The 17071-nt window shown below is 52.1% G+C and overlaps 1 protein-coding gene across 2 annotated transcripts in view; it reads right to left on the bottom strand.

Annotated features, from left to right (window-relative positions):
- Positions 1 to 599: 599 nt before the first annotated feature.
- The window catches only part of ADGRD1 (adhesion G protein-coupled receptor D1), a 176173-nt gene continuing 159701 nt past the window's right edge, over positions 600 to 17071 (bottom strand). For both annotated transcript variants that reach the window (XM_070386343.1, XM_005891222.3), the window contains 5 exons: positions 11131 to 11222; positions 7164 to 7290; positions 5865 to 5906; positions 4187 to 4279; positions 600 to 2816 (listed from right to left, as the gene is read on the bottom strand). In XM_070386343.1, coding sequence (XP_070242444.1) covers positions 2721 to 2816; positions 4187 to 4279; positions 5865 to 5906; positions 7164 to 7290; positions 11131 to 11222 — 450 coding nt within the window. In that variant the 3' untranslated portion in view covers positions 600 to 2720. The remainder of the gene's footprint in view (positions 2817 to 4186; positions 4280 to 5864; positions 5907 to 7163; positions 7291 to 11130; positions 11223 to 17071) is intronic.

Raw genomic sequence — 17071 nt, 5'->3', positions numbered from 1 at the left:
GTGGCGGTGGGGCGGTACAGGGGTGGGGGAGTGGGAGGTACAAACCATTGAGTGTAAGATAAACTACAGAGCTGTACTGTACAACACGGGGAATACAGCCAATATTTTGTAATAACTGTAAATGGAGTATTAACTTTAAAAACTGTACAAAATTTTTTAATAAAAAATAATAAACCATATTTAAAGACTTGGTATATAAAAAGAATATAAAATAGCTTGATAATTCTTTAGTATTGTGTTGAAATATTTTTGATATATTAGCTAAAATATGTTGTTAAAAAAAAAAAAAAGAAGCAGCACCAATATTCCATGCAATACATTAACCTGAGGAACACAGGGCTGCAAAAATCCCACTGTCTGTCATTCTTCCCTACCCAGGGAGGCACCCAGGGAGGCTCCTGGGTAGGGTGGGGCATCGTCTATGGCAGAGTCCCCAGAGCCAGAATGTGCTGAGGACATAGAAAGCACTGAGTAGAAGTCTGTCGAGTGAATCCCAGGATAGGATTTTACCCATGTGCGTTTCCCGATACATTTTTGTCAAGAGACACACAGTCTTGCTTGCCTTTCACCAGCAAAAGATGCTAAGGACCACATTTTACTTAAAGGACATTAAGAGTTTATTTCATAAAAGTCACAACATATATTCACTACATAGTTGCATTCATCACCTTTCCTGTGCTATAAACTACTTTAAACACACAATTCTTTCCAATTGCTTATCTTCGGCCAAATTATGTGTAGATAATAGAGTGCCGCAGAAGCCAAAATATATAGCCTATAAATAAAGTGCACTACTCTCATTTTTAGAAATAAAAAGTTGTTCATTACTTCTCCTGATATATATTAGCTGTGTAGAGTGAATATGCAGAGTTAAAAAAACAAAGAATTCTATGTAAAATAAAGACAGTTCCTTATTTGATTTGCTTCACCAGAAACTAAATAAGAAAAAAAAAATCCAAGTGTAAATCTTAGGAATACAGTGTTCTCACTTCTAGGTGCTCTTGGGCACAAGGATATAATGCCAAGTTACAGGTGACCTGGCTTCTGGAATCACAAGACACTTAGAGCGGGGGCCAGCCATACTTTTCACCAAACACTGGGGTCTTTGCCTGCATCAGGCAGGTTCACCCCCCAGGGGCACTGTCACCACACAGGGCACTGTCACAGGTGCCAAGGCTGGTACATCTGAAGACCCCTCCTCCCTGTGGAGGGACAGAGGTTAACCCCTCCATCAACATGCAACTGTGTCCCACCCTCAACACAGCAGGAGATGCTTGAAGATGACTGTTAACACTCATCGTCATCAGGGCAGTTCCTTTATGAAGGTGCAGAGGAAGATGGGAGAAGGTCTACAAAACCACAGAGAAACTCACCAGGAGACAAAGCAGAGGTGAGGGGACAGGGCGGGACGGTCGTGGGGGGCAGGGGCTTTAATGCTATCGCCGTCACAGTTTTCAAGGAAGATTTTCCAGTATCAAAAACAGGTTGGAATTTCTTACCCACACATTTCACAAGCACTCTTAGTGCTGTCATCACAGTGCAACCTTTCGCAGTCTTGCTTCCCAACAACTCCATGGTGTTTTGGTTCACATCTAGGATCGCAAACCCTAGCGTTCCACGGGATCTCGCCCAAACATGGGGTCGTAAGGATCATTCCGTTTCCTGGGGGGCTGAGTCCAGGTCTAGGCCTATAAATAAACATCAACTCAGAAGACACAGCCAGTGCCACCCCCCACCTCCCTAGGTCCGTCAGGACGGGGTTCTTGATTCTCCCCCGCACTCAAGAGCAGCCTGCCACGTGGCTCTGTCAAGGCATCTTTGCAGCAATGTGCAGTCACGTACTGTACCGTGCTACTCTCCACTGTAATCCACTCTTTGGAAAACTGGAAAAGTATTTGCAAGTGATGAGGAAGAAATCCTAGGGATGTTATGCCTTGGAAAACGGTGGCTCTTCTGGCCCATCATGAACACAGAGAAGGCTCAGGTGCCAGGAAAGGAGGAGGGGTTGGATTTTAAGGCTGACTTTGAATCTGAAGAGCAAAAACTCATGAGGAAGGGGCTGAGATGCTTTCGGAGCAGAAGACTCCACCCTCGGTGGAGCTCTTTGCCTTAGCGAGATCCCCATGCACAGACAGGGGCTGGGCAGCCAGCGTCTCCCCCCCCCACAGCCCTGGGCATCAGCAGAGGCCCAGCGCGGCCATGCGAGCAGACGTGGGGCTGGCCCAGGCTGACACCACCCTGCAAAAAGAATCACTCTTTGGCAGGTGCCTGGCATTGGGGACCCTGTTGTTAGGTGGAGTCGGCAGGTAGAAAACATGCTCATGGGCAGCTGCCTCAGCCCGACCCTCCCCTGCATACAGCAGGACTTTGGTCCAAAGTCCCCATCACAAGGCAGAGGTTAAACTTCTCACCGGTGCTATGGCCCCTGTGCGCCCAGTGTGGAGGGTCCTGTGCTGTGTGTGCGCTGGCAGGGATGAAATGGAAGTGTGTGCCCCAGGGTCCCACCCTCTCCTCTGTGTATCAGGCTGCAGGCAGACTGGCAGACTCTGTCACATGGGCAGATCACAGGTGAGAACAGCTCTCTCGGGGCTGTGACCCCCGGGTCCAGACGGTAACGAGGAGAGGGTCCCAGTGGCGACAGCAGAGCGTTGCTTGCGTTCTGTTTGCAGCAGGTAGAGGGGTTCTGAGCAGCAGGCCGGCCGGGTCTTCAGCCTCTCTGCTCACACGGCAGACAGGTCCACGCGGTGTCCGGAGTGACTGCTCTTGTCCCAAGGGCTGAGCCTGGTGGAGCCCGTAGCAGGCCGGGTCCCATTCATCTGCAAACCACAAAGGAGTGAGGAGTGAAGACTCTGCTCCCAGACAAGAAACCCATGGTGCCCTGGGAGTGTGGAGAGCAAAGCCTTGGGCCAGAAAGCTGCCTGAGAATCCTCCCTAGTTTGAGGAAGGGGCACTGCTCCCCAGAAAAATGAGCACTTTTCCCCACCTTCTTGGCAAGCATTTGCCTGCCTCATAGCCCCCAGTTTCTGGGGTGCACTCAACCCTGCAGTCATTTACTCATCGATCTGTCCTTCCTTCCTTCATTCATTCGCACATGTATTCATTCATTTGCAAATCTATTCGTCCATCTGCTTATGCGGTCATTCCCTCTGTGTTGATTTATGGAGCAGGCGATGCACCAGGGACCGAGGTAGGCTCTGAGGTCACTCCAGTGAGCCAAGCTGATCGGACTTTAGTTCTCGTGGAGCTTACATTCTGATGGGAGAGGTGGACAATGGCCATCAAGCAAATGAATAAACTGAACAATTCCCGGGAGTGGCAGGCAGGTGTATGATGCTGGAATAGGGAGGGAGCACCTTTGTTCAGTGCTGTCCGGGGAAGACTTCCTGAGATGGGATCCCTGAGCAAGGACCTGACAGGTAGGAAGCTGCATTGCAGTGAGAACGAAGGACACTGCTTGCTCCAGGCTGCCTCGGGACCCTGCTCAGGGGTCTGCAGGGCAGAGGACAAGGAACCACACATCCAAGCCCAGCACTGAAAAGTGCGTGGCTTGTTCAGACCCCTGATCACTCATGATCAATTTTTCAGGCATCTGTAGGGGGAGGAGCCCTGATGTAAAGGCCGGGCTGTACCAGCAGACTTCTGTGCCTCTGTGGGTCACCAGTGTGTCCAGTGTCTGCGTCTTGGTCAACTGACCTTCCATCCCCCTGAGTCAACATAAGAAGTTCTGATCCTGGAAAGTGCAGGAGAGAGGTTCAGGTGACTTCATGAGGAGGGGACCTTGTTGGGGTGTGACATCAGCTTGTGCCACCAGCAGGCCTATGTCAGGTGTGAAAGGGTCAACTGACAAGCACCAGCACCTGAGCCGAGCCTCCATCACCTCGACCTGGGCAGCCATTTGCCCCGACACAGATGGTGCGGACAAAGGAGCTTAGGGAAGGAGGAAGCAGAGGGGCCGGGGCTCAGGACTCGAAAGACACAGGCTCGGGACCCCTTGGTCCTCAGCAAGGTGGGAGCTGTGTGCAGCTCAGTGAAGCTGGAGCAAGTCCCCGGCCGGCCGGGACTGGCTTTGCAGGCAATAAGGACAAGGAACAAGAGCCCTGGGTCAAGGTGGGCCAAGGATGGAAGGCACTTGGAGAAGGATGGGCCGGCACAGGAGGGGTGCAGACAAGACACCACACGCACTCACAATGTCCGAGCTGAAGGGCTTCACGTTGGCCTGGCGGCTGGAACTGCTCGTGAGGGACCATACCTTGGTTTTATGCTTGAAAGCCGCTCTCACCTTCAAAAGCAGAATGGAAGGCTCAATGGAAGCAATTTCAGAAGTGGAAAAAGCAACAATAAGAGGTCATTCTAAAAGGTCCTGAGGAATTTGTGCTGATGCCAGGCCCAGAACACTGCACATGGGGTGAGACAGGATTCGGAGGTATTGGGTCCAGTCAGTGGTTCCAGAGCTGTGCTGTGTGTCATTGATTCGTTTGGCAGATACAGACTGTGCCCATCCCCCGCACCAACTCCCGCCATACCCAACCCTGCACGGGGAGAAAGCTGGATCTCCTGGTCTTTGCTGACCTCACAGCTCTGGGTGAAGAGACAGGACATGCTCAACAATGAACAGCATGAGGGCAGGGCATGTGACTGGCACAGACATCACCCAGAGCAGTAAATGAACAAATGCACGAGTGGGGCAGGCTGTGTGTGGTTCTGAGGCTGCTCCCCTTTCTGCTCCCTCTGCCACGTGGATCAGTCTCAGCCTCTGCTAGGGCTGCTCTCTGGTCTTTGCAATCATGTGACCTCCCTCTTCCATTGGCTTCCATCATCCTGGGCAACTCACCCTGCGTGTTCCACCCCACATCTCCTTCCTCTCTGCCTGACCTCTCCTGTGCAAATGGACAGAATCTCCTGAAAGAGCACAGAGCGGGTGTTCCCACCCTGTTCTCAATCATCATTCCAGAGGCATTTCCCCATAATCCCAGCCTGGTGTGTGTGTGTGTGTGTGTGTGTGTGTGTGTGTGTGTGTGTGTTGAGTCACTTCAATCATGACCAACTCTTTGCGACCCCATGGACTGTATGTAGCCCACCAGGTTCCTCTGTCCATGGGATTCTTCAGGCAAGAATATTGGACTGGGTTGCCATACCCTGCTCTAGGTGATCTTTCCGACCCTGGGATTGAACCCGCGTCTCACGTCTCCTGCAGTGGCAGGTGGGCTCTTTACCACTAGTGCCACCTGGCGCAAATGCCGAGAAACATGGTACCAAACCCACAATGTAAGGGTAAAACTTTTCCTATGGATTACTGGTCCTCAGGGATGGGATCCAGAGCAGCCTGCACCATCCCGTGGCCAAGTACATGGCAGGGGCAATGGCCCAGACTGCACCAAGAGGAATGAGCCCACTCCAAGTGCCCCAGTGCCCTTGGAAGCCGCATCACAAAAGCCCCATCTCTAATCCCTGTAGTCAAGAGTCTTCCTTACACCCCAGGTCAGCTTCCTGTATGCCTTGGGGAAGGGTTTGCTGGGAGCCCATCTGCATCTCACTCTCCCTAATACACCAGATGCCAAGCAAGGTCCTGAGTCTCCAACTGAATTACTCTACACTGTCTCCATCTCCCCTGGTCCTCCATGCAGCCAGCAGCCCCTGGGTGACATCAGTGAGGGAGGATTTGTGTATGTTGCTTAGCAACTGGGATGAGGGAGGAGGGACTGATGTGAAGCAGCCGCCTGCACACAACCTGTTACAGGAACCAAGGCTCATTCAGCGTTACAGTCCCAGAAACCAGCCAGATGAGGCCACACCTTTCCTGCTCTCTGTGCCCTTGCAGAAATGAAAAACCAGCTTCATGTTGGCAGGAAGTGGAGCAGACATACCTCTGAATTCAGAAGACAGTGAAAGAGGAAGATGAAAAATCCCTGGGAAGGAAAGGGAAGAAAACGCAGAATTAGAGCCTCTTGCATTTTTGTTACAAACACTTTCTGAGGGTTCCTTCCAATGTCACCCATGGACTCTAGAGTGGCATCAGCATGGCTTGTTGTTGGAGAGGATGTGAGCAGGCTGTGATGCTTCACCATGAAACCATGCGGATGGAAGGGTGTCCTGTAACCTAACCTAGATGCAGGCAGACACCATGGCCAAGATACAGAGACAGGTACATGCCCAGATTGGCTTAACCTGGAAGAGGAGCAAACTTGCTGGGGAGGACAGGTGGGAGGGCACGAGCCTACCAGCTAAACAGCCCTTGTGTCCTCACCGGCAGACCAAGTATGATGATGACAACGAAAACAGATCCAAGACGAGGATGTCCCCAAACATCTAGAGACTTCTCCTCTGTGTCAGCACTAGGCAAACACTTCATCTCATTGAGTGCTAAAAGCAGCCCCATGAAGTGGGTCCTATTACTGTTCCCGTTTTATGGAAGCGGAGACCAGGACACAGAGGATAAATGAGGAACCCAGGACCTATGGTGTGTAAGGGCTGCTGCCACGACAACCTATCCCCTGTCACCATGACAACCAGAAGAAAGCTGTGTATAGGGGCTTATTACAGATTAAAAGTGCAACACAGCTGCTGGTTGTGAAGACCCAGAGGCAGCAAGGACATCACGGTAAGGGCTGAGCTGAGCCGCAGTGACGTTGGCTGGGATTCAGCCCGCAGCTCGGCTGTGTAGGCTATGGATGGCAATGAGCATTCGCCTCTGTCCTTCCAGCAGGGGCTTGTGGGTCTGGGGACTCAGACTCTGGGCATCTCAGATCTCTGGTTTTCAGGCCGTTACCTTTTCTGTCCTTCCATGTAGAGGGCAGATGAGAACTCAGAACCTGAGGTACCTCCCTCTTCACCACCCCTCCATGCCCGGCTGCCTTTTAGGAGCCACCCACATGCTGATCATCTTCCATTCAAGTTGGATGTATCTCCCACAGGTACTTCCCTGAAAGATGAGGCAACCCTGTTGTAAATGGGGTCCTCCAGGCCCTGTTTGCTCAGAGACCCCAGTGTGTGCCCCATCCATGCCTCTGTCCTCTGGGATGCTCCCACCCTACGGGCTCACAAGGTGAACCCCTGTGGAGGGAACAGATCAGAGTGTCTCCGTCCTGTTGCCATGGCAACCTGCACCCACTCATCTATTCACAAAGCTGACAGCTCCCAGGCTGACAATCCCATTGGGCCCTCACCTGTAAGGAGTTGAGTATGGCAAACATGTACTGGAAGACCATGGCCTGGTTGTTGACAGCAAGCACGCCAAAGACCCACGAGGTTCCCAGGATGGGCAGCAGCACGGCCACAGCTTTTGCGGTCAACCTGCCAGAGAAACAGGGATGGGCACTCTGGTGACGGGCAGACAGGGAGGGTCCAGATGCAAGGCTTCTGGACGGGAGCAGACAGAGCCGCTGCTAGAAGTGAGACCTGGCTCCTCCCTTCAGGAGACCTTGGGTGAGGCGCTGACCACCCCAGATGTATCAGACAAGGTCGCTGCCAGGCCAGCCCTGGGCCAAGCTGATCCAGGGCTTGTCCTGCTCCGTTGGACTGCAGCCCGTTCTGGGCATCTGGGAGCCAGCACGTCCACTGGGCAAACTCGGGATGGCCACCCTGACTCAGCCGGTGGTGATGCTGACGCAAATGCTGATCCCAGGTGTCACAGAGGGAAGCAGAGCTGTGGGGCTGGGTAGGGTGGGAGACACACCCAGTGCTGGGGCACCTGCAGCATCAGCCCTGAGGCTCCCCCTCGGAATGTGAGTTCCTCGAGAAGAAGGATCTCGATTCCCCAGTGTCTGGAGAGCCCAGATAGAGCTGGTGTTGAGGCAGTGCCCATGAGGTTGTCTGAATCCTGGTTGTTTCTGATATGCCCTGCAAATCACATGCTAACTCAAACCCAGGCTACCTGACTCCTGCAACAGCTCAGCTTTCCATGGGGATGAGGGTGGAGGGAGGCTCTGCATGTGAGCTTTAGAGAAAAGTCTGGAGGCTGATGGGAGCCGTGCTGCCCAGGTCAGCAACCGGCACACCCCTCGTCCTTCAGCGCAGTGGCTGACACAGTCTCGCTCACTGGAGGGTGAGTTGTCTGGAGGCTGGACTTTGCATCTCCGCAGCATCAAAGCGCAGCAAGGCGCCAGAACCTGCAGGCTCTCAGGAAGTGGTCACTGAACGGATGAAGGAAGAGCTCATAGATGAGCCCGCAGACGTGGGGGACATGGATCCAACCCTTTCCGGAAGGTGGTGTAACAGCCCCAAGGCACTTCCGGGTCAGAAAGCCAAGCTCCCGGCACTGACAGCTCCTGGCGGCAAATTCCTGAGAAACCAAAGGTTGTTCCCGCATGTCAGCTCTCAGGGAAGCTGCCGCCGTGTGTTATCATAATGTTAACACCGTTAAAACACCTGAATCTGGGAAATAAAATATCGTGAATGATTTAGGTTCAAACTTTAGATCCTGGAAAAATCTGTAATTGAAAGGAGCAGCCGCCGACAAATCGGTATCAAATGTGCTACTTTAAAGGGATGGTTCATTTTTACTTTAAAAAATAGAGCAATAAATGATAAGAATCTTGGGAGAAACTCCTCTAGTTGAGGCTCTCTGTGGGCTTGTTAACCAAGCTGCCAGGTCTTGTCAAAGGTGGAAGGAGCGGGGTCCCTGAACAGTTGAAGGCCCGGGAGGGGGACGCTGTCCACATGCACGTATGCACGACGCATGTACGCACCACGCACGCACGCAAGCAAGCATGTGACTCCTTGATGCCCCGCCCCAACTCGCTCCCCCCAGGGGCGGGGCCTGCGTGGGGCTCCACCTCCTGCATCCTCTAACCACCCAAGGCTCCACGTGGTTCACACCTCCCTCCCCATCCCCAGGTCCCTGATCTCACTGGGAAAACTCAATGTTCTCTGCTGCTTTCTGGGGAGTCTGAAATCATGACCAATAAATAAGAGATGAGAAAGCAGGTGGAAGGCAGCCCATTAGGGCTCCCGAGGAAGCATCTGATCCCGTTAGTCACTGAGCATTGATTGAGCTGATGGGCAGGAAGGAGAGGCTTAGACTGAATCCAAGAGACGAGGAGCCGGAAGTGTCCCAAGGAGGCTGTGTTGCATCTTCCAGCCCAGCTTCCAGGGCTCCTGCTTCACCAGCCCAGGGAGGGGGTGGTCACTCTAATGACACTAAGAAGGGAGTGAGAGAGCTACTCAGGGTCCAGCTGCACCACGTGAAGAGGAGGAGTCAGTGCTGGGTGACATCAGAGTCAGGGGTCTGTCCAGAGAGACCAGCTGGACTCTCTTCAGGAGGTCGTCCCAGGGCCGTTGTGTCACTTGAAGGACACAGGACACGGGAGGGCACAGTGGCATTGCCCCAGTCATGGTTCCTCAGAGAGGCAGAAACACCCTCCAGATCACAGCCCCATCTCCCATGTGTCAGCCTCCACTCCGAGACCAGGTCCCCGTGGAGAGCAGGCAGGTCATGGGCTCAGCCGCCTCCTGGGCCATGATGCATAAAGAGGGGACAGGGGCCAGAGAGGAGGGGTGGGTGTGAGTTGAGACCTAGGCTGCTCTGGGCACAGCCAGGCCAGTGGTCCCCTGGGTGCCAGGTCAGAGGGGGAGCAAGAGCCTGTGCTGGAGACAGACTGGGGCCCTCTCCGTGGAGGGGAGGGCCTACAGACTGAGGTTGGGGTGAGGGAGGGTCGGGCTCCTCCCTGGCCAGGCCCCTTGGCTGGGGACAGGCTGCCTCATGGAGCAGCGCTGCCTGTTCTCGCTGATGAAAGAGGAAAGCAAGTGATCCTGACCCAGGAGCATCTCCAAGGTTTCCAGGGGCTGAAAAAGTCCAAGAAGCCAGAGCCACCTGTCAGGTTAATTTATAGTGTTTGGAATTCATTACAGAATAATTGTCTTATCGATTTGCCGCAGATATATTTACTCTTTTCCCTTTCAGATCAGAAGAGATGTAGTGCAGCTAAAGTAACTTACAGAATGCTAGCTGCCTAGTAACTGTGCCGTGTTTATAAGTCACTTCAGTCATGTCCAACTCTTTGTGACCCCATGGACTGTAGCCTGCCAGGCTCTTCTGTCCATGGGATTCTCAGGCAAGAACACTGGAGTGAGTTGCCTTTTCCCTCTCCAGAGGATCTTCCTTACCAAGGGATCAAACTCACATGTATTACTTCTCCGGCATTGACAGACGAGTTCTTTACCACTAGCACCACCTGGGAATCCCGGTCTCTTTGTGTAACCCCCTAAATTCCCTGCAAGGAGCCACCTCTCCCACTTCCTGGCCCTGTGGTTTAGAGGTGCTGCCTGCACCCCAGAGCCAGGATGGACCATGTGACTCAGGCCTGAGTTAACTGCTGACTTCCATCCACTGTAACTGATTCATGAATGGGCATATGGTCTGGTCTGAGTCTGCTTGCAGGCTCAGGACCTCTGTCTGATTTTGAGGGAAAGAGACACACTTTCCCATGGACTTGAACCTTCTTTGGCAGCCATTTTGTCACCAGGAGGCACAGTTCATCTCAGGGTGAAGCCAACAGATGATGTGGGGCAGAGAAATGCAGGCAGACTGGGTCCTGGACTAAGCCATTCTAGACTCACTCCTAGACTCATGGTTGCCTTTTGCTTGAATCAGCTTGTGTTGGGTTTTCTGACACTTGCAAGTGGCAGATCCCCAATAATGGGGCGAGGAAACCCCAGAAGGCAGCAAATGTGAGTGTGGAGACACCTGCTCCTTCTGTGGATGGATCAGCCCCAGCACAGGTCAGGCCAACCTTTGAGACGGCAGCTATCACCCCCACCACACAGATCAGCAAAGCAGGGTGCTATGGGATTGAACAGCCCATGAGGTCTCAGCAGATGGTAAGGGCTGAGCCACGACCGACGCAGAAGAACAGTCAGGCTTGAGTACCTCTGTACCCCACCACAAGCTCCTCTAACTCTAGGGGTGAAGCTGTCTCTGGAGGATCATCCAATAAACCCCCTCTTTTACGGATGGGGCAGCGAGCTCAGAAAGGGGGCTGCTCCTGGTTGAGACAGATGAGGGCATGAGCTCTGTGCTCCCTGTGATGTCAAGTGGACACAGAGCTAGCCCAAGAGTGTGACCTGCCTTCCTGCTACCCCTGCAGCATCAGTGGCGGGGGGCGGGGATGGCTGACAGCCCTGGGTCCAGCTTACTTGAAGGCACTGGGATCTCCATGTATCTTGTAGTTCTCGGCACTGATCTGTGAAATGACCCTGGTCACCGCGATGAGGATGCCAATGTTGACCTGCACGAGGAGCACAGGAGACAAGGTAAGGGCTGGAGCGCACCTGCAGGACATCTGAGTCCACCTGGCGGCACCCACTCCCCAGCCAGGCTTCTCGAGCAAACAGGTGGCATCTCTGGGAGAAATCTAACAGTGTCCTTGAACTTTCACCTACACAGATCCCCTGCAAGACTGCTTCCAGGAGCACACATCTATGCTAGAGAAAAGACAGCCCAACATCCCAGGGCTAGTCCCCAGAAGCACATCAAAGAAAGCACCTCTCAGGCCTCCCTGGTGATCCAGTAGTTGGGAATCTGCCTTGCAACGCGGGGGACATGAGTTTGGTCCCTGGTCCAGGAGGATCCCACATGCCGTGGGGCAATGAAGCCTGTGGACTGCAACTAATGAGACTGTGCTCTGGAGCCTGCGAGCCACACTACTGAGCCCACGCACCAGTAAAGCCTGCACACCCTGGAGCCCATGCTCCACGACAGGAGAGGCCACTGCAGTGAAAAGACCACGCATTGCAACAAAGAGTAGCCCCCTGCTCACTGCAACTGGAGAAAGCCTGCGTGCAGCGATGAAGACCCGATGCAGCCAAAAATTTATAAATAAATATTAAAAGAAAGAAAGCAAGCACCGCTCCACTCAGCACTGAGGTAAGGAGGTTGTGAACTTCAGCATCAGACAGAACTGGTTCCAATTTCCTTTCACCATGTACTCCCTGGGTGTGACACTGAAGTCCTCTGAACCTCAGTTTTTCCACTTAATAAGTATTAACACCCACAGTGCAGTCTGAGTGTTGGAAAGATAGGAAATCACATCTCCAAAGCCCCAGTACAGCCTGACTCTCATCTCCTGCCCCTACTCCAGGCTCCCAGCTGTGGGATCCACAGAGGCCATGGTAGAGGATTCTTCATCTTCTGCCCAGTGCTCGCTCCTGCTAGGCAAGGTCCTCTTGGAGTCTGGGGGGCTGGGAGGCTCCTCTTGGGGACTGAGGGCTAGGGGCGGGGGCTGCAAGGGTCGGTGGCAGTGGCTCCAGCACAACCCGTCCTCTCCCATGGGCAGCTCTCCAGGGTCCTGAACAGGAGTCTGACCAGGCAGATGACAGCAGAAGCGTCCCCTCCCTCTAGATTTCTTTCCGCTACAGGATCCACGCCAGCTGGAATCCAGGGTCGTGCTGTGGCCGGGGACTTCTTTGTATTTGAAAAGCTCAGAGGTCATTTACAGAATCACGGAGGAGTCCGGCTCCTGGCCATGTGTGAACTTCCAGGCCCGAACACAGGTAAGAACAAAGACTTTCCCTGGCAAGCCTCCTAGGGAAAGTGGCCCTCCCCATCCCAGACCTGTGGTACAGCAGAGCATCCTAAGGTCTGAAGGAAGTTGCAGGCAGGGACTCAGGCCCCTCCCACCCTGACCGGCCATGCCACACATATATCTGCATTCCTGGCCTGAATACCTGCATTCCCGGCTTTCTTAGGGGGTCCAGCCTGGGGCCTTTCCAAAGCACCTCTGCTGATACCCCTTATCCCAGGAGTCTTGCAGACATGTCTCCCCACTCTGCCTCAGTGACCCGCACCTTCTCCACTCCCAGTCCTCCTCCTACCTCCTCCTCCCTGGCTCCCTGGTCCAGGACTCAGCAGCAGCCTCTCCATCAGTGAGCATCCCTGCCTGCACTGTTCTTTGGGATGGAGCACCAGGAAGCTGGCCCTTGTGCCCATTCAGCCCCTTGCTCACACCATCACAGTAAGTGAATAACGGTTTATTAGTTTTTATGCATGTGTGTGTGTGTATCGTACATTTGTGTCTGACTCTTTGCGACCCCATGGACTGTAGCCTACCAGGCTCCTCTGTCCATGGAAGTCTCCAGGCAAGAATACTGGAGTGGGTTGCCATTTCCTCCTCCAGGGGATCTTCCCCACCCAGGAATTAAACCCACATCTCATGTCTCCTACATTGGCAGGCAGATTCTTTACCACTGAACCACCTGAGAAGCCCCATTAGCCTTTATAGCAAATAACAAACAGATGCTGTCAGTGGGACTCCAGTCTTCACTGACCACCTCCACACCTGGCAGCTTGGCTCCAGATAGTCAGGCCCCCTCATTCACTCCCATTCTCTCACCTGTAAAGTAAGGTTAAAGGTGGACATCTCCCGAGGTCAGGGAGGATGGAAGAAGCTGGCAAACAGGAATAACCAGCCACGCCCTCCCCACTCCACACTGGGCAACACCCACAGGAGAGCCACACTCAGCAGATGAGAGAGAGGTGGGCCAGCACGGATGTGAAAAACGTGGGGGCAGCCCATTCAAGTGGGACAGTGACCAGAGAGTGAGGGAACTAACTGGTAGCCACTTTAAGAATGGGAATTTTAGGGACTGCCCTGGTGGGCCAATGGTTAAGAATCTACTTTCCAAGGCAGGGGGCATGAGTTTGATCCCTGGTTGGGACCTAAGATCCCATATCATAGGCAATGCACTTGTGCACCTGAGGTGCATAAGCCTGTGCACCTCAACTAGAGAGAAGCCCACGTGCAGCAACAAAGACCCAATGCAGCCAAAAATAACCACTAAAAAACAGAAAAGAACGTGAATTTTAATTCCAGACACTGAGGTTCAGGGACGTCTGCAAACAGCATCTTCTGAGGGCAGGTGGACACTGCACAGTCGTCTCCGGAGGCGACAAGCTGTGTCATGGAGTTGAGACTATCAGCTGGAGTGGTGAATAGAAAGCACAGACCCTGCTTATCTCACCAAGACTCATGATTTTCGTTATTAAACACTTTTCAGTTTCTATGCCTTTGGTTGATTTCTAGAGTTCTGATACATCTGGGTTTCTCCCCCCCATACTTCCTCCAGTAAATTCCTTGCATTCCAGGGGAAGAATGCTTAGCGTGGTCCTCTCCTGCCTCTCTCACTTTGGGAATTTATATCTTGGGTTCCTTACATACTGGCCAAAACTGAAGCCTTGTTTATAACAAGAAAAGACTGGAAACAACCTGAATTGTTTCTGACAAGGAGCAGGTTGGGGGCTACCATGGGCAGCATGCTCCCTGGATGTATTATGAACCAAGGCAGCACTTTCTGCGCAGAAAATGCACACAACAAGGTGAATGCATATTTATATTCACCTATATCTGCACAGCACTCCTAGGATACACAAGAAGTTAGTACCAGGGGCATCTGTTTGGGGAGGTGGGTGGAAACCAGAGAGCTGAGAGAGAGACGCGGGCAGAGACTATTCATATATATTATTAAGCTTTGCTTTCAAATTTTTAGCCATGTGTGTTAATGTTCAAAAGTCAAATTACTTAAATTATAAAAGGGGACTAACATAAATCCCTTTTCCTGTGACTGTTTCAGTGATGTCCTTGGTCTCAGGAGGAAAACAGGCTTAACCATGAAGTGTCCCGATAATTTGGGGGAGAGGATGGAGAAGCCACAAAGCCCAGAACCTGGGAGAGGGACGCCAGGGGAGGAGCCTGAACACCCCACGTGGCCCCAGAGGTCACAACACAACCGCCCCCTCCCTCTGCTGGCTTGAAGGCTGAACTGGGACCCTGCCCCAGACTTCTCAGGTGTGAAGCCAGATGATTCAGGCTATGGTTCACAGACTCCGTGATGTGGTCGCTAAATGCATGATCAGATTACTGCAAATCGTTTAACAGACATAGAAATGCTACAAGTGACTGATCTAATTTCAGATCTTGTGTTATTTCCTGGTCTCTGTATTTAAGACCCGGAAGAAAGCATTTCAATAATGGTTAAGCTGCCGCATGATTGGATGTTATAATTCATCTCTCCAAAGCTTCTGCTGGGGTTTATTTCCCCTCTCTCTTTCAGCATGGGCCTGTCTGATTTCATCTGGCGTGCATGCTTCCTCTGAGTTGGTAAGACAGTCACGTCCACCACGGCAATATGAGAGAAGGCGCAGAGAACCTGTGATCCCGCATCAACGCACAGTTAAGTGGGAGATGGTGGCTGTGGGTGAAACAAATCTTTGTATTTTCATGAAAATACAAAGCAGAAGCGGACCCAGCTCCCCACTGCATTTCACTCACCCTGGCTTGTGCCTAGCTGCAAACTGGGAAAGGCTCTGCAGTGAGGCGTCTGTAACGTGAATATCATGTATCTCATCAACTAAGTGTCTCTGCATTCGAATAGCCAACAAGCTACTTAGACAGAACGTCAAACCAATAATTCACAAGCTGCATTTCAGCAGAAAAAAAAGGCGGGGGGGAGGATATACACTCAAGACCATGGGGACCTCTGCTGGGAGGAGGGAACATCGTGGCAGGGCTTCTGGGGTTCAGACCATGCTGTGTTTCTTGACCTGACTCCGGGCTACTCAGGTATTCATGAAAAATCACTGGGATGTGGCCATGATTTCCCAATGAAAGTACAGAGACACATACAGACATAGTAAATGCTGCAGTTTGTATCTTTACTTGTTTCTATGTCCCTATAGGCATTTATGGAGAAGGCAATGGCACCCGACTCCAGTACTCTTGCCTGGAAAATCCCATGGATGGAGGAGCCTGGTAGGCTGCAGTCCATGGGGTTGCTAAGAGTCGGACACGACTGATCGACTTCCCTTTCACTTTTCACTTTCACGCACTGGAGAAGGAAATGGCAACCCACTCCAGTGTCCTTGCCCAGGGACAGGGGAGCCTGGTGGGCTTCCGTCTATGGGGTCGCACAGAGTCAGACACGACTGAAGTGACTTAGCAGCATAGGCATTTATGACTCTGTATTTATATGTCTGTAACTGTAATTGTGTCCATTTCTGTATCTGTATTTAGGAATTGGTAACTGTATCCATGGGGCTTCCCTGGTGGCTCAGTGGTATAGAATCTGCCTGCCAATATAGGAGACGTGGGTTCAATCCCTGGGTTGGGAAGATCCCCTGGAGAAGGAAATGGCAACCCACTCCAGTATTCTTGCCCAGAGAAGACTGGCAGGCTAGAGTCCACAGGGTCACAAAGAGTCGGATATGACTTAGTGACTAGACAACAACTATATCCGTATCTATGTATCTTTATACAATGAGTTGACTCATTGGAAAAGACTCTGATGCTGGGAGGGATTGGGGGCAGGAGGAGAAGGGGACGATAGAGGATGAGATGGCTGGATGGCATCACTGACTTGATAGATGTGAGTCTGAGTGAACTCCGGGAGTTGGTGATGGACAGGGAGGCCTGGCGTGCTGCGATTCATGGGGTTGCAGAGTCAGACACGACTGAGCGACTGAACTGAACTGAACTGACTGATGTATTTTTATGCACCTGTATTTGTAGAGTCACACAACCACTCTGGCTTCTTCCTAGGTGAGAAGTGGTTGTTGTTCAGTTGCTCAGTTGTGTCCAACTCTTTTCAACCCCATGGACTGCAGCACACCAGGCTTCCCTGTCCTTTTCCCGGAGTTTCCTCAAACTCATGTCCATTGAGTCAGTGACGCCATCCAACCATCTCATCCTCTATCACCCTCTTCTCCTGCCCTCAATCTTTCCCAGCATCAGGGTCTTTTCCAATGAGTCAGTTCTTAACATTAGGTGCCCAAAGTACTGGAACTTCAGCTTCAGCATCAGTCCTTCTAATGAATATTCAGTGTTGATTTCTTTTAGGATTGACTGGTTTGATCTGCAGTCCAGGGGACTCTCAAGAGTCTTCTTCAGCACCACAGTTTGAAGGCATTTATTCTTTGGCTCTCAGCCTTCTTTATGGTCCAACTGTCACATCCATACATGACTACTGGAAAAACCACAGCTTTGACTATACAAAACTTTGTCAGCAAAGTGATGTCTGCTTTTTAATACACTGTCTAGGCTTGTCATAGCTTTTCTTCCAAGGAGCAAGCATCTTTTAATTTCAT

This window comes from Bos mutus, chromosome 17 (genome assembly GCF_027580195.1).
Source record: "Bos mutus isolate GX-2022 chromosome 17, NWIPB_WYAK_1.1, whole genome shotgun sequence".
NCBI lineage: Eukaryota > Metazoa > Chordata > Mammalia > Artiodactyla > Bovidae > Bos > Bos mutus.
The sequence above is the reverse complement of the archived record's forward strand: the minus strand, read 5'-3'. Positions and strand labels throughout refer to the sequence as shown.